We start from the raw sequence: 14,496 nt of genomic DNA on the forward strand, positions 1-14,496 counted from the left end.
CATCACAGCACATAAACCAGGGAAAATATTTATTTCAAGATAATCAGTGAAAGTAAATGAACAGAAAACAAGAGATGTGGGTTAGAGAGGCTGCCAGGCGACTGCTGGCTCACAAAAAAACAAAGACAGAAAAAGAAAGTTCTCTCTTAAAGTTTTTTTTCACCCCTCATATACTTGATTAGTTGAGAAGCACTTACCAGTATCTAATTTTACTACACCTAAAGGCCCCTATTCCAGCATTTCAACAAGATGTCTTCACTTTATCAGACAATCCGGACGTTTCAAAAGCACAAGTTTCATCTGACACCCCTGCAGAATCTAGCGCTATGGTGAAGGAGCAAATGTTATTGTTTGTCTGATTTTTATCAGGACGAAGGGTTGAATGCACAGCCTCAGCCATAACTTCCTGTGAATCTGACTTATGGTGTGCCTTTCATTCAGCGGGGAGGAAGGAAGAAGTTTGCCGAGTCCGGTGCGTTTTTAAGTTTTCCCTGGTCAGTTGCCAAGTGAAATCGATGCTGGGCGCACGGTGAGAATGGAGCCCGCCGGTCTATAGGTTGTAGTGATGGGCAGACATTAGGCCAAGGCCCAGGAGATGATAAGGGGGCAGACATGCGTGAAAAGGAGAGAGGAGATAACCATTCTCACCTGGGGGAAAAGGCCGTATCAGATTCTCCCAACGCAATCACCTAAACAGATGAAGCTGTCAAAACAGATTTGCTGTGATGTTCCAAAGGCCCTATCTCTAACTCTTATCGCCGTCACCTAAGACAGAATAAGAAAACACGAAATGGCTTTTCTGTTGCGCCCCTCGTCAGGCTTCTGTTTACATCGTCATGGAAACTATTTTTCCTGCGTGGGTTGCCGGAGAAAGGCAGTAATATCCAGAGATGACTGTGGGACTTTCATAACAAGAAAAGCCCCACGGGATTTGTAAAACGACCCCAACGAGCTGCAAGCCAGTTAAAAAAGAGCCTCTTACGCTAAACCCACTCAAGAGGCAGTTTCTTGAAGACTCAAAGCAAAGAACGCGCCTAAAGAAAAACCTATTCACATCGACCCATTTGACCCAAACAGCAATCCTCTTAATGCTGTCTGCTATAATCACTGTCTCCAATTTCTCCTCGTTTCTTATGGACTGAAGTGGTGCAGTTAGTGATTGAGACCATGAAAAGAATTAAAGCGAGTGAACGGCAGCAGTGTTTAAAATGTTCATACTGCGTTGTTGAAGTCAGCCTTGTGAATACTATTACTGTTTGGTGGGTGTTCTCTAGAAATAGGAACATTCATCACTGGTAATTTTTGGTAGGGCGATGCTGAACCACTCTGTATACATCATTCAGAAAGGGGACCGTTGCTGTGTTTATTGATGGTCATGGATTGCAGGAGACATCCTCAAGAAGCGAATGATCCAACGCCAACGTTGACAGTGCGATCGCTACAGTTGCCTGTTGCCTTTTAGTCTGTGTTGGATAATTTATTCTTATTGTTGTATCTTGACGAGTTGGGTTGTGTTCTGTTTTATTGTGTATCTTCCTATGGGTTTAGGATTACTTGCAGAAAACATTGTTGGTAGTTAACCGCCCCCATGATTGATGGTCTCGATAATAAGCTTGCTTGTCATCTGTGTACTGACGATGCTGTTCCCTATTTCAGTGATGACATGACATGGAGTTTGGAAGTAGGGCTCCACCTCTCTGCTTTCAATTAATTAGAGGGCCTTTTGAGGGCTCTTAGACTGATGGGTTCAAGTCTGTTGGACGGTGTTTGAGCTCATGCTGTACTGTGTTTAGATTATTGGACAATAAATAAACACTGACTTTTGCTGGCATTTATGGCATTTTGCAACTTCATTTTCTAAGCTGTAGACTCACCATTGGGAATGTTCTCAATTTTGCATTAGTCCTGTATTTGGTGTCAAAACTTGTCATTGCGTTATGAAGCAGCCAAAGTTAAACCCAAGTAAATCAGTAAAAGAGACCACTGCAAAACTGTCTCTTTCTCACATGGGGACAATTATAATTCTTAATGTGCCCCACGCACTTACTCTAAACATCCAAGCTAAACAGAATGAATTGCTCGCGAAGCTGCATCTGACGTAATGTTCCCTTGGCAACAGCGTTTCACCACCGAGTTGTTCTTGTGGCCCCGCGTGCGGTGACATTGTGTCCTTCGCCTTCTTCCCCTTCTGCAGGCTTCACACCGCCCAGAGAGCCATCAAACAGACCCAAGTAACCGTTCAGAAGATTGGGAAGGAGATCGAGGAAAAACTGAGGACGACGGCGACCTGCACGGAGCGGGTGAGCACAGTAACTGGTTGGGGCAGCTTGTTGGCTTCTGTTCAGTAGCAGTTGCCGTTACATACTGTACGTGGTATAGCGTGAAAATGGAGGGATGAGGTACATTTTACGTATTATGAAGTTTGTTGTGATAATTTATGATGCAGTGTTTTTGAAATAACATTAATTAATACCATGGAGCAGTAATGGCTGGGATCAGCGATAACAGGCTAACTGGCTTCTCCACTAATAATAAGCATCAACAGACTGTATTGTGATTAAGACTTACAGGGATTTTACAGCTTGCATCATCCTAGAGCCCAGATGTAACTCTAACACTAAGAGTATGGGATGTCATTAAACCCTTTTGGCAGCTTTTGAATCTGTTTGTTTTGATGGCTCAACCAAAAAGTGGAGAAAGAGCAATATCCAACCAGCTGCAATGATTTGACAAAAAAAAATCCTGTGTTTGTGTTTCCACCCTCTGTCATATCCTCCACTACGATCCACAGCAAAAGCAGGAAAGCATATTTAACATTTTTGGAATTGGCAGCCACACAGCTGTGAAAACGGAGCACTGATCCCGGGATTGACGTTGTGTTTATTGTAAACACTCACTTCAAAAGCGTCCCTTTTCTTCTGCTGTCATAAAAGCCCAGAGGCGCTGACGCTTTGGTGTTTTTATCCTCCAGGTAGACTCGCCTTTAGAAAAAGAAAAAAGATTTTTTACATATCCCATTTAAAGCTAAATTCTGTTTTCATAATCACTCAGAGTTTCGCATCTTTGAGAGAGCTCTTACACAGATACCAGACTTAAAAGTTTCAAAAGCCCCTACAGCTGTTAGAACCGTTGCTTTCCATCATAGCCTCCATCGACTTTTGTTATGCTTCACTTTCTGTTCCCTTCCCCAGACCTTCATCCTACCTTTTGAAGCATTTCCACTATAGCCATACCCCCTCCTTTCTCTTTGCCACAAAGGATCCTTTTCAAAAACTTGTCTCTGATATTTCCCCCTCGGTGAAACATTCCTTAAAACCCCTTTTCAGTGCTCAAATCAGCTAATAAATCACATAATCCTCCACCTTTCTGTAAAAAGCCCTGCGACTTTGAGTGTGTGGAGCATTGTGTGGCTCTTCTAAAGGTTCCCCTCTTTGGAGAGCTCTGTACTATCCTTCTGTTCACGTCATGGTGAGCACGGATCAAAGGGGACAGAGTGGAGGCCACCAACCCCAGTGCGTGGCCCTTTCACCCTCTCACCCACACTCTGCCATTAATCTGCTGGGTTATAACGCGCTCCCTCAACGCCTGCTGCTTATTTACTCAGCTGACCCACTGCTGTTTGATGTTCAGTAGGAGGCAGACGGACCCTGGCGGTGGGTAAAAGTCTCTCTCTCACACACACACACTCGCACGGCTGTGAACCACTTGTCAACTATGCGGCACGGTGAAAGTGTAGGAGGTTCACGGTTCGTGCCAACGCCAGTAGTGGTTAACATGCAAGCATCAGGGTGCGACACATTGGCGAGATGGAGGCTCTATCAGTTGTCTCGCTGCGACTGATGCCTCTCTCTGTTTTCTCCTCGAAGCCCTCAGCAAGAAGAGGCATATCTTTGTTTCCTCTGATCCAGGCGGCGATCTCTATCTCGGCGTGTGTGTGTCTGAGATGCCACGGTCGCCGTTCGCAAACAAGAGGATGTTTGAATGTTTGAACAAGTTTGAATCTTATCCTGCCGTCCCCCTCCCTCCTTCTCCCAGATCTCCATTATCCATCTCGTTCTCCATTTCTGCTCCATGTTCTGTACATTTGTCATCATGCAGCAGTCCTTAAAGATGGCCGCGTAAATCTAACTTTGCGTGTTTTGAAGTTCCCCTATCTGTTCGCCCCAGCTTATCGTTTTTCATTGTACGGTTCCGTTAGCCGCCGATCTCCCTCCTCCACGCACTGTATGTATATCACATCCGTGGTCTTCTGTCCGTGAATCCTCATCCTGTTCCTCATTAGATTGTTAATCCTCTTCAGGCTCCCTATCGACTAGATAGATACACAAAGCCAGATGAAAGGACGCCCCATAGAGAAAGCAACATATTGACTGATGACCCGATGCTGCTGTTGGTCAGGCGGCATGTGGTGAGGGAGACGCCAGGCCAGGAGTTGTGGGGACACTCATTTTTAGGAGACTGCGGTCTGGTTCGGTTGTCATTTGGTTAAAAATGACTGAGCACTCTTAGTCCTTGCTTTGCAGTGTCACTTCATTCAAGCATACAAACACTCATCCAGCCGACCACGGAATCAAAATACTCCACCCGCCTCATAATTTTCTGCCGTACATATTTCCGACTTCCTCCGCAACGACTTAAAACGCATTCTTTACTGCGATAACGCTGATAATGTGGCCGTCTGCATCAGTTTAAAAACACCTTGTGTTGACACCTGCCTGGCGAGATGTCTGCACAGGTTGAAGTTGGGGACAGCTGCTTCCAGTCTTTAGGTTAAGCTCAGATAAAAGTGTCCTGGCTCTAGTTTTGTTTTATATTAAGGCAAGATTTATATCACAATAATAAGACAATATGATGGCAAAAAGACCACTTTAGCATGTGCTCTCGATTTTAATGTGTTTTAAAGTGTCATCTTTAAAGTGCCTTCTTAATAGTTTCTGACATCTCTTTAAAAGTGACTGAGCGCCCTGAGTTCTCGCTTGCACCACGGGTTCAGCACCAGATATAACACACAGGATTAAATTAGTAAAAATAGACCAGAAAAATGTCTAACTTAATAATAAATAACATTAATAATTCTATAAATGCTTATTTGTGTTGTTTTATGTTTTATTATTTTTTTCCCTTTAATTGTTGAAATCCCGGCATGTCAGTGAGCCAACATTCTCAAGTGTTCAGACACAAAAGATGTCTCGAATTAATGTGAAATTCATTATGTCTTTCAGGCTGTCAGTTAACAGTGTGAGTAAAAAATAGTGACTTAGTGTGACCCCAAAGCCCCTGTTCTAGTCAACAAGAACCAACTGGAGACGTTGTACTGCCTTGGCATGCTATCTAAGCAGTAGCAGCATGTAACAATGGCTTGCTAACCCATTAAATAGCTCAAGTAACTCTGCTACATGTGTCATTCATGCACAGTTAAATCGAGCTATGCTTGAAATTCAACTTTCTGAATACAGCACTTGTCTCAGTTTACATGCAGCGGAGAAAATCGAATAACTGACTAACCTCCTCCTCCACACTAGGTGGCGATACGTGTCTTTTCAGCGGGATAATACCATGACAACACGGCCCTCTTTCTGGTTGACCTATTACGTCATATAATAAACAAGAGGTGTTCATGTGGCAGACAAACAACAACCAGATGGATAGTAGTACAGCTCTTTTAATCTCCACAATACTTCTGGTGCAGATAAGATATGCGCTATCCCTCAGACGGTTCTTCTATCGACTCTGTTTACCTTCTTCTTCTGCGACTGGCTTTCTTGGATGTTTTGGTGCCGAGGTCACGCGCCAGCGCAGTGGTTGTGGAACCTGTATCCTGTTGTAGTCCGATTAAGTGTTTTTTATGCCGGAGAAAACCGAATTCCAATTTCACTATCTGGGTTTCTTAATCAGATAAGGAGAACTCTTTATCTTAATTTTAGTCGGAGTAACATGTTTACATGCACTTAAGTCGCCCAATTAGAGTCCGATTAAGGCAATAATTCTTTTTTTTTTTTCACGTGCATGTAAACGCACTGACTGTTTGCTATCTCTTGTGAATGTTGTTGCCTTGGCGATGAACTTCCATCGTTTAATGGGGTAAGTGGTCCACAGTTGACAAAACCGCTGGAGGGATCTGTCAGTCAAGCACTGTCTGTACTAACCCAATCATGAAAAAAGGTCTGATCGGCCAAAATAAACCAAGAAACATCTGTGTGTGGAGGTTGTTGGGATACAGAGGTGGTGAGCTGAGCAGAAAATGGTCGAAAATATTACCTACAATGTGTAACAAATGGACGTAGAATTAAATTTACCCAAGAATAAAAGCATAATAGGAATTTGGTTTGTAATTCTGTTATTGCTGTAAATTATAGACAGTATGGAATGGGTGACTAAATTAAAGATACAACCCAAGTGGTCAATATAATCATGAATCTGTCACAATCCAGTCTGGGTTTGATACCCAACCTCATCTGGTCCCGTTTTATTGGAGCAGGAGTTTGAACGCTAAAAAAGACCGACTTCCATTCCTCTTCACTCGCAGGCTGCCTTTCCCATGACTTGGGCTCATTACTAAACATTTTTACCAGTAACACACATCTCAAGGCTTCATGAAATGTTTTGGATAGCCAAACCATTATCTGTCTAACGTGTCATTAGTTGTTGACAGAGGATTCTGGATTATTAACTGCAAGCATTGGCTCACTGGATGTGCATTAAATCAATGTGACATGGGATCAGCCCGCAAAACCATGGCTGGTCCTTGAGGGAACTAGTGGGAATTCTGGAGCTTTTATAAAGTGTAATAAACACTCTGTGACCACTTGCTAAATATTTTCTCTCATCTCCATTCTGTTTTCTCCTTATGTTTTCCATCTCTGCTGTTTTCTGCGAGCAGAAGAAAGAGCGTGAGTGCATGCAGCTGCGTATAGCTGTGCTGAGAAGTGAGCTGCTGCGACAGAGGAAGGCGCTTGGCAGGGAGATAGACCTGCGGCAGAAGGAACGGGCACAGCTGCAGAAAAAAGGTAAACTGATGAGGTGCACAGACAATGGGTGCACGTGGCCAGACGGGAGTACTAATACTACACCGTCATGTACAAATCAGATTTTAAATGTTTTATACACATGGGATTGGGGCTGGAGCAAAGGATGAATGTATTATAAAGTGTCGACTATCCTATACAATGGACACATGCTTTTTTAACGTCTGCAGTAAACAACACATCAATAGGTATATTCCTTCCACTAAATTGGCAACACGTTAGCGTGTTGCTAACGTGAACCGAGATGAAAGGCACTGGGAGTTTAATGCTACACAATAAACACGTGGGATGTTCAGATGGTCCCTCTGCAACCAATTTAGTTGTCTCCAGACTCTCCAGTGGCGCAGCGTAACTAGAGTCCTGGTTGTGACTTAATACAGACTTAATACAATGGTAAAAACACGTGCAGCCAATTCTGACTAAATCTCCAATCCTCCCTCTGATTATCCACAAACGACTCTATTGCAGCTACTTCTAATAGTATGGAGAATAAAAACTGAACTAAATAATGTACTAATGACAAACATTGGCTGTTTTGTCTACATTACACGCCTAACCAGGCTGTTTTATATTTTAATTTAGTATGATACAGTGGATTCCTCTTAACTGGTGAAAACGTTAACAAGGCTCCTTTGTTAATTTGCATCTCTCTGTTGTTTAATCAAGTTTCCTACCTCACCCAGAAATGATGAATGCCTTCTGTAATGTCACCTTGTGTTTCTTGTACAAGAGTCATAGAAGAAGAAGTCTGGCTCATTCCAAGCGAATGGATTTTTTTTTTATTATAATTTTTTTAGATTAGGTTAGGGTATTTAAATTACATTGATAATTTGTCCTCAAGTTACGCGACATATCAGCAGTTAAATTAAATATGCAGTTATTACCTATTCATCTCAGAATACAGTAAAGAGTGTTGTCACATATAGGAAATCACTTCCATTCAGAGGATCGGAGTCAAGAAACACAAACACACATACACGTGTAATGTACACTATATGGAGCCATTCCTGTGGTTAACTCAGCCTGCGCCAGGCCACTACAGCAGGAGTGTTTGCTGTGGTGTCACATAGTAGTTAACCCTGTGAAGTGTAAAGCTTTCTACTTTGATGTCTGATGGATAAAGCGGGTTTCAGTGAGGTTTGGTGAAGCTCGGGCTGGGAAACACACACATATATATATATATAGCACACATATATTCTGGTGTACATATACATAGTTGCACATTATTATTTTTATGAATTTCTTTTGCAATATTGTACATTTTATGTTGGGATTTCTGTGTATTTTGGAAGCCTGTAGCGTACCAAACCTCAGCTTTTCCTTTCTCTGCTTCGTTTTCTCTTTTTTTTCAATTTTGTGCTTCAGCTGGAAAAAATCCAGGTTAAACAAAAATGGTGAGCCGCTATAGCGTATCATACAGTAACTCTGTAGAGGGGCCTCACTTTATCAGAAGTGTTTAAATACTGTCGAATGAAATCAAATTGCTAAATGGCGGCTAAATCAATACACTAAGATAATATCAATAGTTCATCCTGACAGTGGTAGTGTGGGAGATTGAACTTGCTCCGTGCAGCTCTCCAAAAAAGCTTTAGGACTAGATGTATCCCGATGTGCTGTCATCAGCTCTGATGTTGTTTCTGACAGAAGGCCAGATTCTCTCTATCTGTCCCATCACTTTGCTGCTTGGCCAAAGGGCAGGGCACATTATTGAGCAACCGACCTGATTTGGGAATTGTTAATGATTAGCATGAAGTGTGCACACATGTGCAAATACACACACACACACACGTTCACATTTACTTACATAATAAGAGCGCACTAAGATGGGTTCTCGGAGAGATTTCTTTTGTGCTGCAACTCTAAAAACCGACCGTTAATCCTCCGCTTCTTTACATGTCACCACTTGGTCTGCAGCCAAAAGGACTCGCGGCTCTACGGCTCTGCAGCTCTTTCATGGCCTTTTTCCCAGACTGGACAGGTGCTTATTAAGAAACAGAGGAAGGAAAAAAAAAAAAAAAAAAAGTCCTTCAGCTGGTTAAAAAGAGAAAAGGTATTTGGGGATAAATTGAAACGCCGTAGCTGAAAAAGGCCACGCTGAAGTCTTGTTGTGTTTCCCAGACTCATAACTCAAACACTCCGAAGCCATATGCTGCATAGCTCTCACGTCCAGTCTGATGTTTAACTCTTCTAATCAGTCGGCACACATTCATTTCTTTCCAGATCGGGGGGAAAAAAAACGGCATTAATTACAGACAGGATACTCTCAGAGACAGGTGTTTACAGGGCTTCATACAGCAGCTGATTTCGTGTCTGATTATATTTAGATTGGCACCACAATGTGTTTGTTACATCTGATCTCATCTTTCACTTGGGAGACACACATGATTTTATCATTTGCAGCTTAAATTTCTTTTTCGAATTCATCCTCGGGAGACTTCACTGGCTTGAAGAAGCCGAAGAAGCAACGACGGCGCTGTTTAATCACGTAGAATCACACAAGCTGACGCTTCATATGTCAGTGTTGGTTCAGTGGGAAACAAGGGTTTTAATTTTTACACATTCCAGTGCTTATTAGATGCAGGTTTTCGTGTTGGCTTTTATTGACACTTTTACTGCGTGCGTAAGTCCGTTGCTATGTAATATTTCCCCGGCAGGGTCCCGTATGGACTGTTAATCTCCATTCTTTATCACGCCCCGTAGGATCTCGTCTATACCTGGCCGTGTGGTCTTCCTGTCTGTCACACATTCATAGGGCCCATTAGCAAATAACTCTTATCAGCCTTTTGTTGCCAGCAAACCGACCTCTCTCAAAACAAGCGGCTCGGAAAACCCAAACACTCGTGGAGGTTCTGCAGGTGTGTGCGTTCAACTTGTGGGCTCGCAGATAAAGATGAGATGAAAGTTGGCCGTCTGCAATTTTTCAAAGTAACTATTAGCTGTGTAGTCGCAAACTTGCTGATGCCTGTTCTCTGTATATCTTCCCCCGTGTCTCTGCTCCCCCTCCTTGCCAGCTTGGACAGTGTTAGCATAATAAGCACTGGAACACATCAGCGCTCTCTACTATCTTGATGACAGGTTAACAACTAGCTGTTCAATATCCGCTGATTTACTGTAAGGATAGTGAAATCATGGCAGGAGAGCGCACATGAGAGGAGCTGTTGTTTTCCCCCCTCTTCTACAAACATACATACTCACGCTACGTCTAGTGCATGTCTTCCACGCGAGCCATAACAAGGGACATATGAGCATCACCGTGGTTTTGCAAAAAAAAAAAAAAAAAAAATTGTGAACTTAAAAACAAAATTCTGCCCTCCCACGACAGCCGAGCGGTTTGGTTGTGATGGGGTCGCACGGTTGTCACAGTTTCCCCCTGTCTTATATCGCTCCTTCCACCTTGAGCAGATGAAGTAAATCAGGCCTGTGAGCGGCATTTATTGTACCGTAGTAATGGCAGTTATTTTCGCTCTCTGCAACGCAGCCAGGACGCCCGACCTATAAATGTCAATGGTTGGCGTTCGCAAATGGGAGGCACACAGCTTTGTGAAGGTAGGGTTTGTGGAGGTATTTGTCACCTCAGAGAAAAGGTCTCATATTGAAGCTATTATCATTAGAGCTCCTTTTAGCAGCGGCTGAGCTTTCCATTCTTGCCTCCACCAGCTGGCTGCCATTTTGACAGGTACTACACACCAACACAATGCATCAAAAGACTATACGTCACCGTCAAGCTTTTACCTCATTTAGCACCAAAGCTATTTTGTTGTTAAAAGCAAAGACACCTTTGCAGTTCCAACGTCTTTCAATATATTCCCCTCATCGTCTTCATAATAACTGACCCCCCATAATGTATTTTTTTTTTATTTCTCAGACTGCTATATTTAGTTTTACTTTAACAGTAACCTTTCATTTATTTCTGGTCATTATTTACACAGCTGCTGAGAATAGTGCATGGGTTAGTTGTCACTCGAAAAGTGATGTCTCAATACTCATTTGCGGTTTTTAATGAGAATCAGATTGTGTGAATGTTTAAAGATTCTGTGTGTGGGCTTTTCTTATGGATATCTCACAGTCTAATAAATGTGGCTCAAGAGTTTCTGAATAGCTTTGATCCGGCTGTTTCAAGCAGTTTGGAACAAATTAAAAAGTTCTCAGAGGGATTGTAGATTTTCTCGTAAAGAGCAGCTCAATGGGGCATCAGAGTTATTTCATTTAAAACATCGTGCATGTTATATCCTCATTCAATAAATTAGGCTATTTAGTGCGACATGATGGGAACTCGAGGCAGGAGTTTAGCATTTTCCTGTAAGGTTAAACCGCCGAATCCACTGAGAGCCTCAGTGCATTCATCGTAAGTGGCGCTGATGCTCCCACAGAGCGCAGTGCCGCTTTTAAAGTCTAGACTTCGCCTAAGATTCTTACAGAGATCACAAAGAGTCAGGACGCTCTGCGTGAACCTCCAGAATCTCCATCAGTGGTGGTTTGCTCAGCAGCTGGATTTCCTTCTGAATGACCGAAAGTTCACTGACTGCTGCCAGACGAAGCTTACTGTAGAATGGACCAAAATCAGCTATGACGGATTTATTTTCGGATCATAATTTTTCAACATTGAATTCGATAGCCTTGTAGCATTATAAAGCCACTCCACATGTTGCAGCGGTTTTTATTTCCTGTTTGATTTGGAACATTCAATAATAGGGTATTAAGACACGTGCATTCACCGCGATGCATCCGTGCTGCTGTGGTTTTTGCTAGGGATTCACTTTCCATACATGCACATGTACATACAGTGCCAGTTGGAAAAGGTTAGAGGGATGAGAGGATGGATAGGCAGACAGGACTGATAGGACATTTCCAGGCACTACATGAAAGAAATAGTCCAACACACACCCCGTCCATGTTCAAATATGCTTTCGTGTCATCACTCACGACAGAGGGATGGTCTGTCTGATCTCTGTCTGACATAATCTGCCTTTGCAGCTAATCTGATGGAGATACTTCTGAGTACCTCTATTTTCTCCTCCACTCCGTCTGTAGTGCTCTCTCACATTATGCCCTTATGATGCCAATGATGTGAGTGGAAATATGTGATAAAAAAAGATTCTGTGCTCCATCTGATCACAAGGGGTTTGATAATCTTAATTGCGCCAATCTCACGTTCGTCCGAAATGCCCGTTTGACTGCGGGCCTACGTAGGACCAACGGATTTCCAACTAGATTACCTCTTAGCACTTAAATACCTGTAACTGTTGGGAACAGTTTCCTTGACTATGTTGAGTTATGGAGAAGGAGAACTAGAATTAACTAAGACTGAAATGTGCTGTTTGTTTTCAGTTGTGTTTTCTTGTACATGCAGTTGAATGCACATGTTGTTTACAATATGATAGACCATGCATGAAACATGCAGCACAAGTTTCACAAACAGTGTGGCTGTCAGTGCTTTTTATGCTTCCTCTTTTACAGATCGTCACTGCAGCATTTACAAATCCTGAAAAGTATCCTTATCTTTATGTAAATTTTAGACGTTGCTACTTTTAACTAATACTTTAGGAACATATAAGTCTTAATCGCAGATTGCATTGTAGTCAACAGAACCTGTGCTACTTATATTTTCAATGGCGTTGACATATGTAAGTCAGTTACGGCTCATTGCAGGTGTGTTTTACTTTTTTTTAGGGATTTCTTTTCTTGCTTGAGTAGTACGCCTAAGCAGGTATCTACAGCAGAGAGTAGCAGAGTTGTATAGCGTCCAGTTGCTAGACTCAAGCAGAGGTGTGTAGTGGGATCACTTCTTTCCAACTGGACAAGTTGTAAGAGGGAAAAACCTCATTACTGATGTTAACTATGCAAAATTTGGAACACATAACAAACACTTTCGGGCAGTGTTTATCGTGTCCGGGAAAAAATCCGGAGACAAAACATGCATCAAACACGTGGTTTCGTTGAGTTGCTGCGTCATGTACTTTTTTACTTTTATTGATGTCCTGTGAAGTTCATATGTAATCACTGCAGCAAAACACCACCCGCTCGACATTTAAAACATCTATTTTATTATGATCACGTGGAGCCACAAGCTATGTTTCTGTTGCCTGCTACAGCGTGTGATGATCCACACTATGAACACAGATCACAGCTCTAAATTATACTTTACATCCCTTCGGTTTTATGCTACACTGAGGTATTGTGAGCTTGCCAGTATTGCGGTTACGCAACTTCCACATCATCATCACTGTCCCTTATCTGTCTGATTTTATTTATTTGCCCGACTCTGTATTTAGAGAGTCTGACGGATCCTGTAATTGGCATACAAATGTAATTGAGTTTTATGTGGTGTCAAAAGGAAATAGTTTGGGCCTGATCTAAAGAGCTGTTTGATCCTGCTAAGCGGTGGATGGCAGTCAACCAAACATGAGCCCACCTGGCTGTTCAGATGTAGCAGAAAAGAACACACACACACCTGATAATTTTCTTTTTTTTCTATTTGTCTTTGACAGAGGAAGCGTTTTCTGCTCAGCACGAGAGTCTGAAAGAGGAGAAGGAATCCTTAACCAAGCTGCAGAAGGAATGCACAGCAAAAAGGTATGCGTGCAGCTGTAAATAGCTATTGCTTTATTTTTGCGTAGAATAACAATTTCAATGCAGCACCCCTTGCCCTTGCCAGTAGACACTAGCCAGGACCCACTGAATGATCACGTCCAATGTGTTGCTCAATCATGTGACGAGATTATACCCTACACCCTGCCTCCCACCTTGCTCTTTCAAAACAAGGGAATGTTTTTGCGGCTGGCGTTGCCTATTTATGTGTTCTCAACAGAGAGTTTGCACATTGTGTTAAAAAGCCCATTGGCCTGTGTTTGCCTTGGCCTGCGGGGATACGTGTGAGGCTAGTCCTTACCCTGGATACAGCTTTGTTTGTCTGAGAGGTGCCTGGCAGTCACAGAGGGTAAACCAGAGCTCCGGGAAGGCCAGCAAAGGCCAAGAGACCCAGCAAACAGGAAATTAACACAGACACTTATGCATCTGTCTAACATCCATTCCTTGGAAATATCTGTGTTGTTTAGGTTTTTCATTGAAGTGACTCTTTTAATTTAACTTTTTTTTAAAAAGGTTTTATCTAGGGAAGGGTTGTGATGAGCGTGCAATGTTTCTGATCCTTTCCCTGTTTAATATGTTGCTTCAGCTGATGACCATCTTATCACACAAAACTGGAACTAAAAGGCTTCACTGAGGGTTTAGAGTTATGATATCTTTTCCTAGAACAGATGTACAGTGATGGAAAAAAGTTAAGAATCACGCTTGCCGTGCTTCGTGTCAATATAAAGCCAGTCCCTTTGAAAGTTCATCTGAGACAAAAATGGCTAAAACAAAGAACCTAATGCAAGAAACACGCCTGGAGATACAGATTCTCAGCCAGAAACGGTACAGCTGCTGCTAGATTGCCAGGAAGTGTAGATGCAAGTTGGATACACTCTGCAGA

The 14,496-nt window shown here is 42.5% G+C and overlaps 1 protein-coding gene across 3 annotated transcripts in view; it reads left to right on the forward strand.

Annotated features, from left to right (window-relative positions):
- uvrag (UV radiation resistance associated gene) overlaps positions 1-14,496 on the forward strand; it is an 82,023-nt gene that overhangs the window by 11,841 nt on the left and 55,686 nt on the right. For all 3 annotated transcript variants that reach the window (XM_047606726.1, XM_047606727.1, XM_047606725.1), the window contains exons 7-9: positions 2,195-2,300; positions 6,881-7,007; positions 13,514-13,598. In XM_047606726.1, the coding sequence (XP_047462682.1) occupies positions 2,195-2,300; positions 6,881-7,007; positions 13,514-13,598 (318 nt within the window). The remainder of the gene's footprint in view (positions 1-2,194; positions 2,301-6,880; positions 7,008-13,513; positions 13,599-14,496) is intronic.

This window comes from Mugil cephalus, chromosome 15, assembly GCF_022458985.1.
Source record: "Mugil cephalus isolate CIBA_MC_2020 chromosome 15, CIBA_Mcephalus_1.1, whole genome shotgun sequence".
NCBI lineage: Eukaryota > Metazoa > Chordata > Actinopteri > Mugiliformes > Mugilidae > Mugil > Mugil cephalus.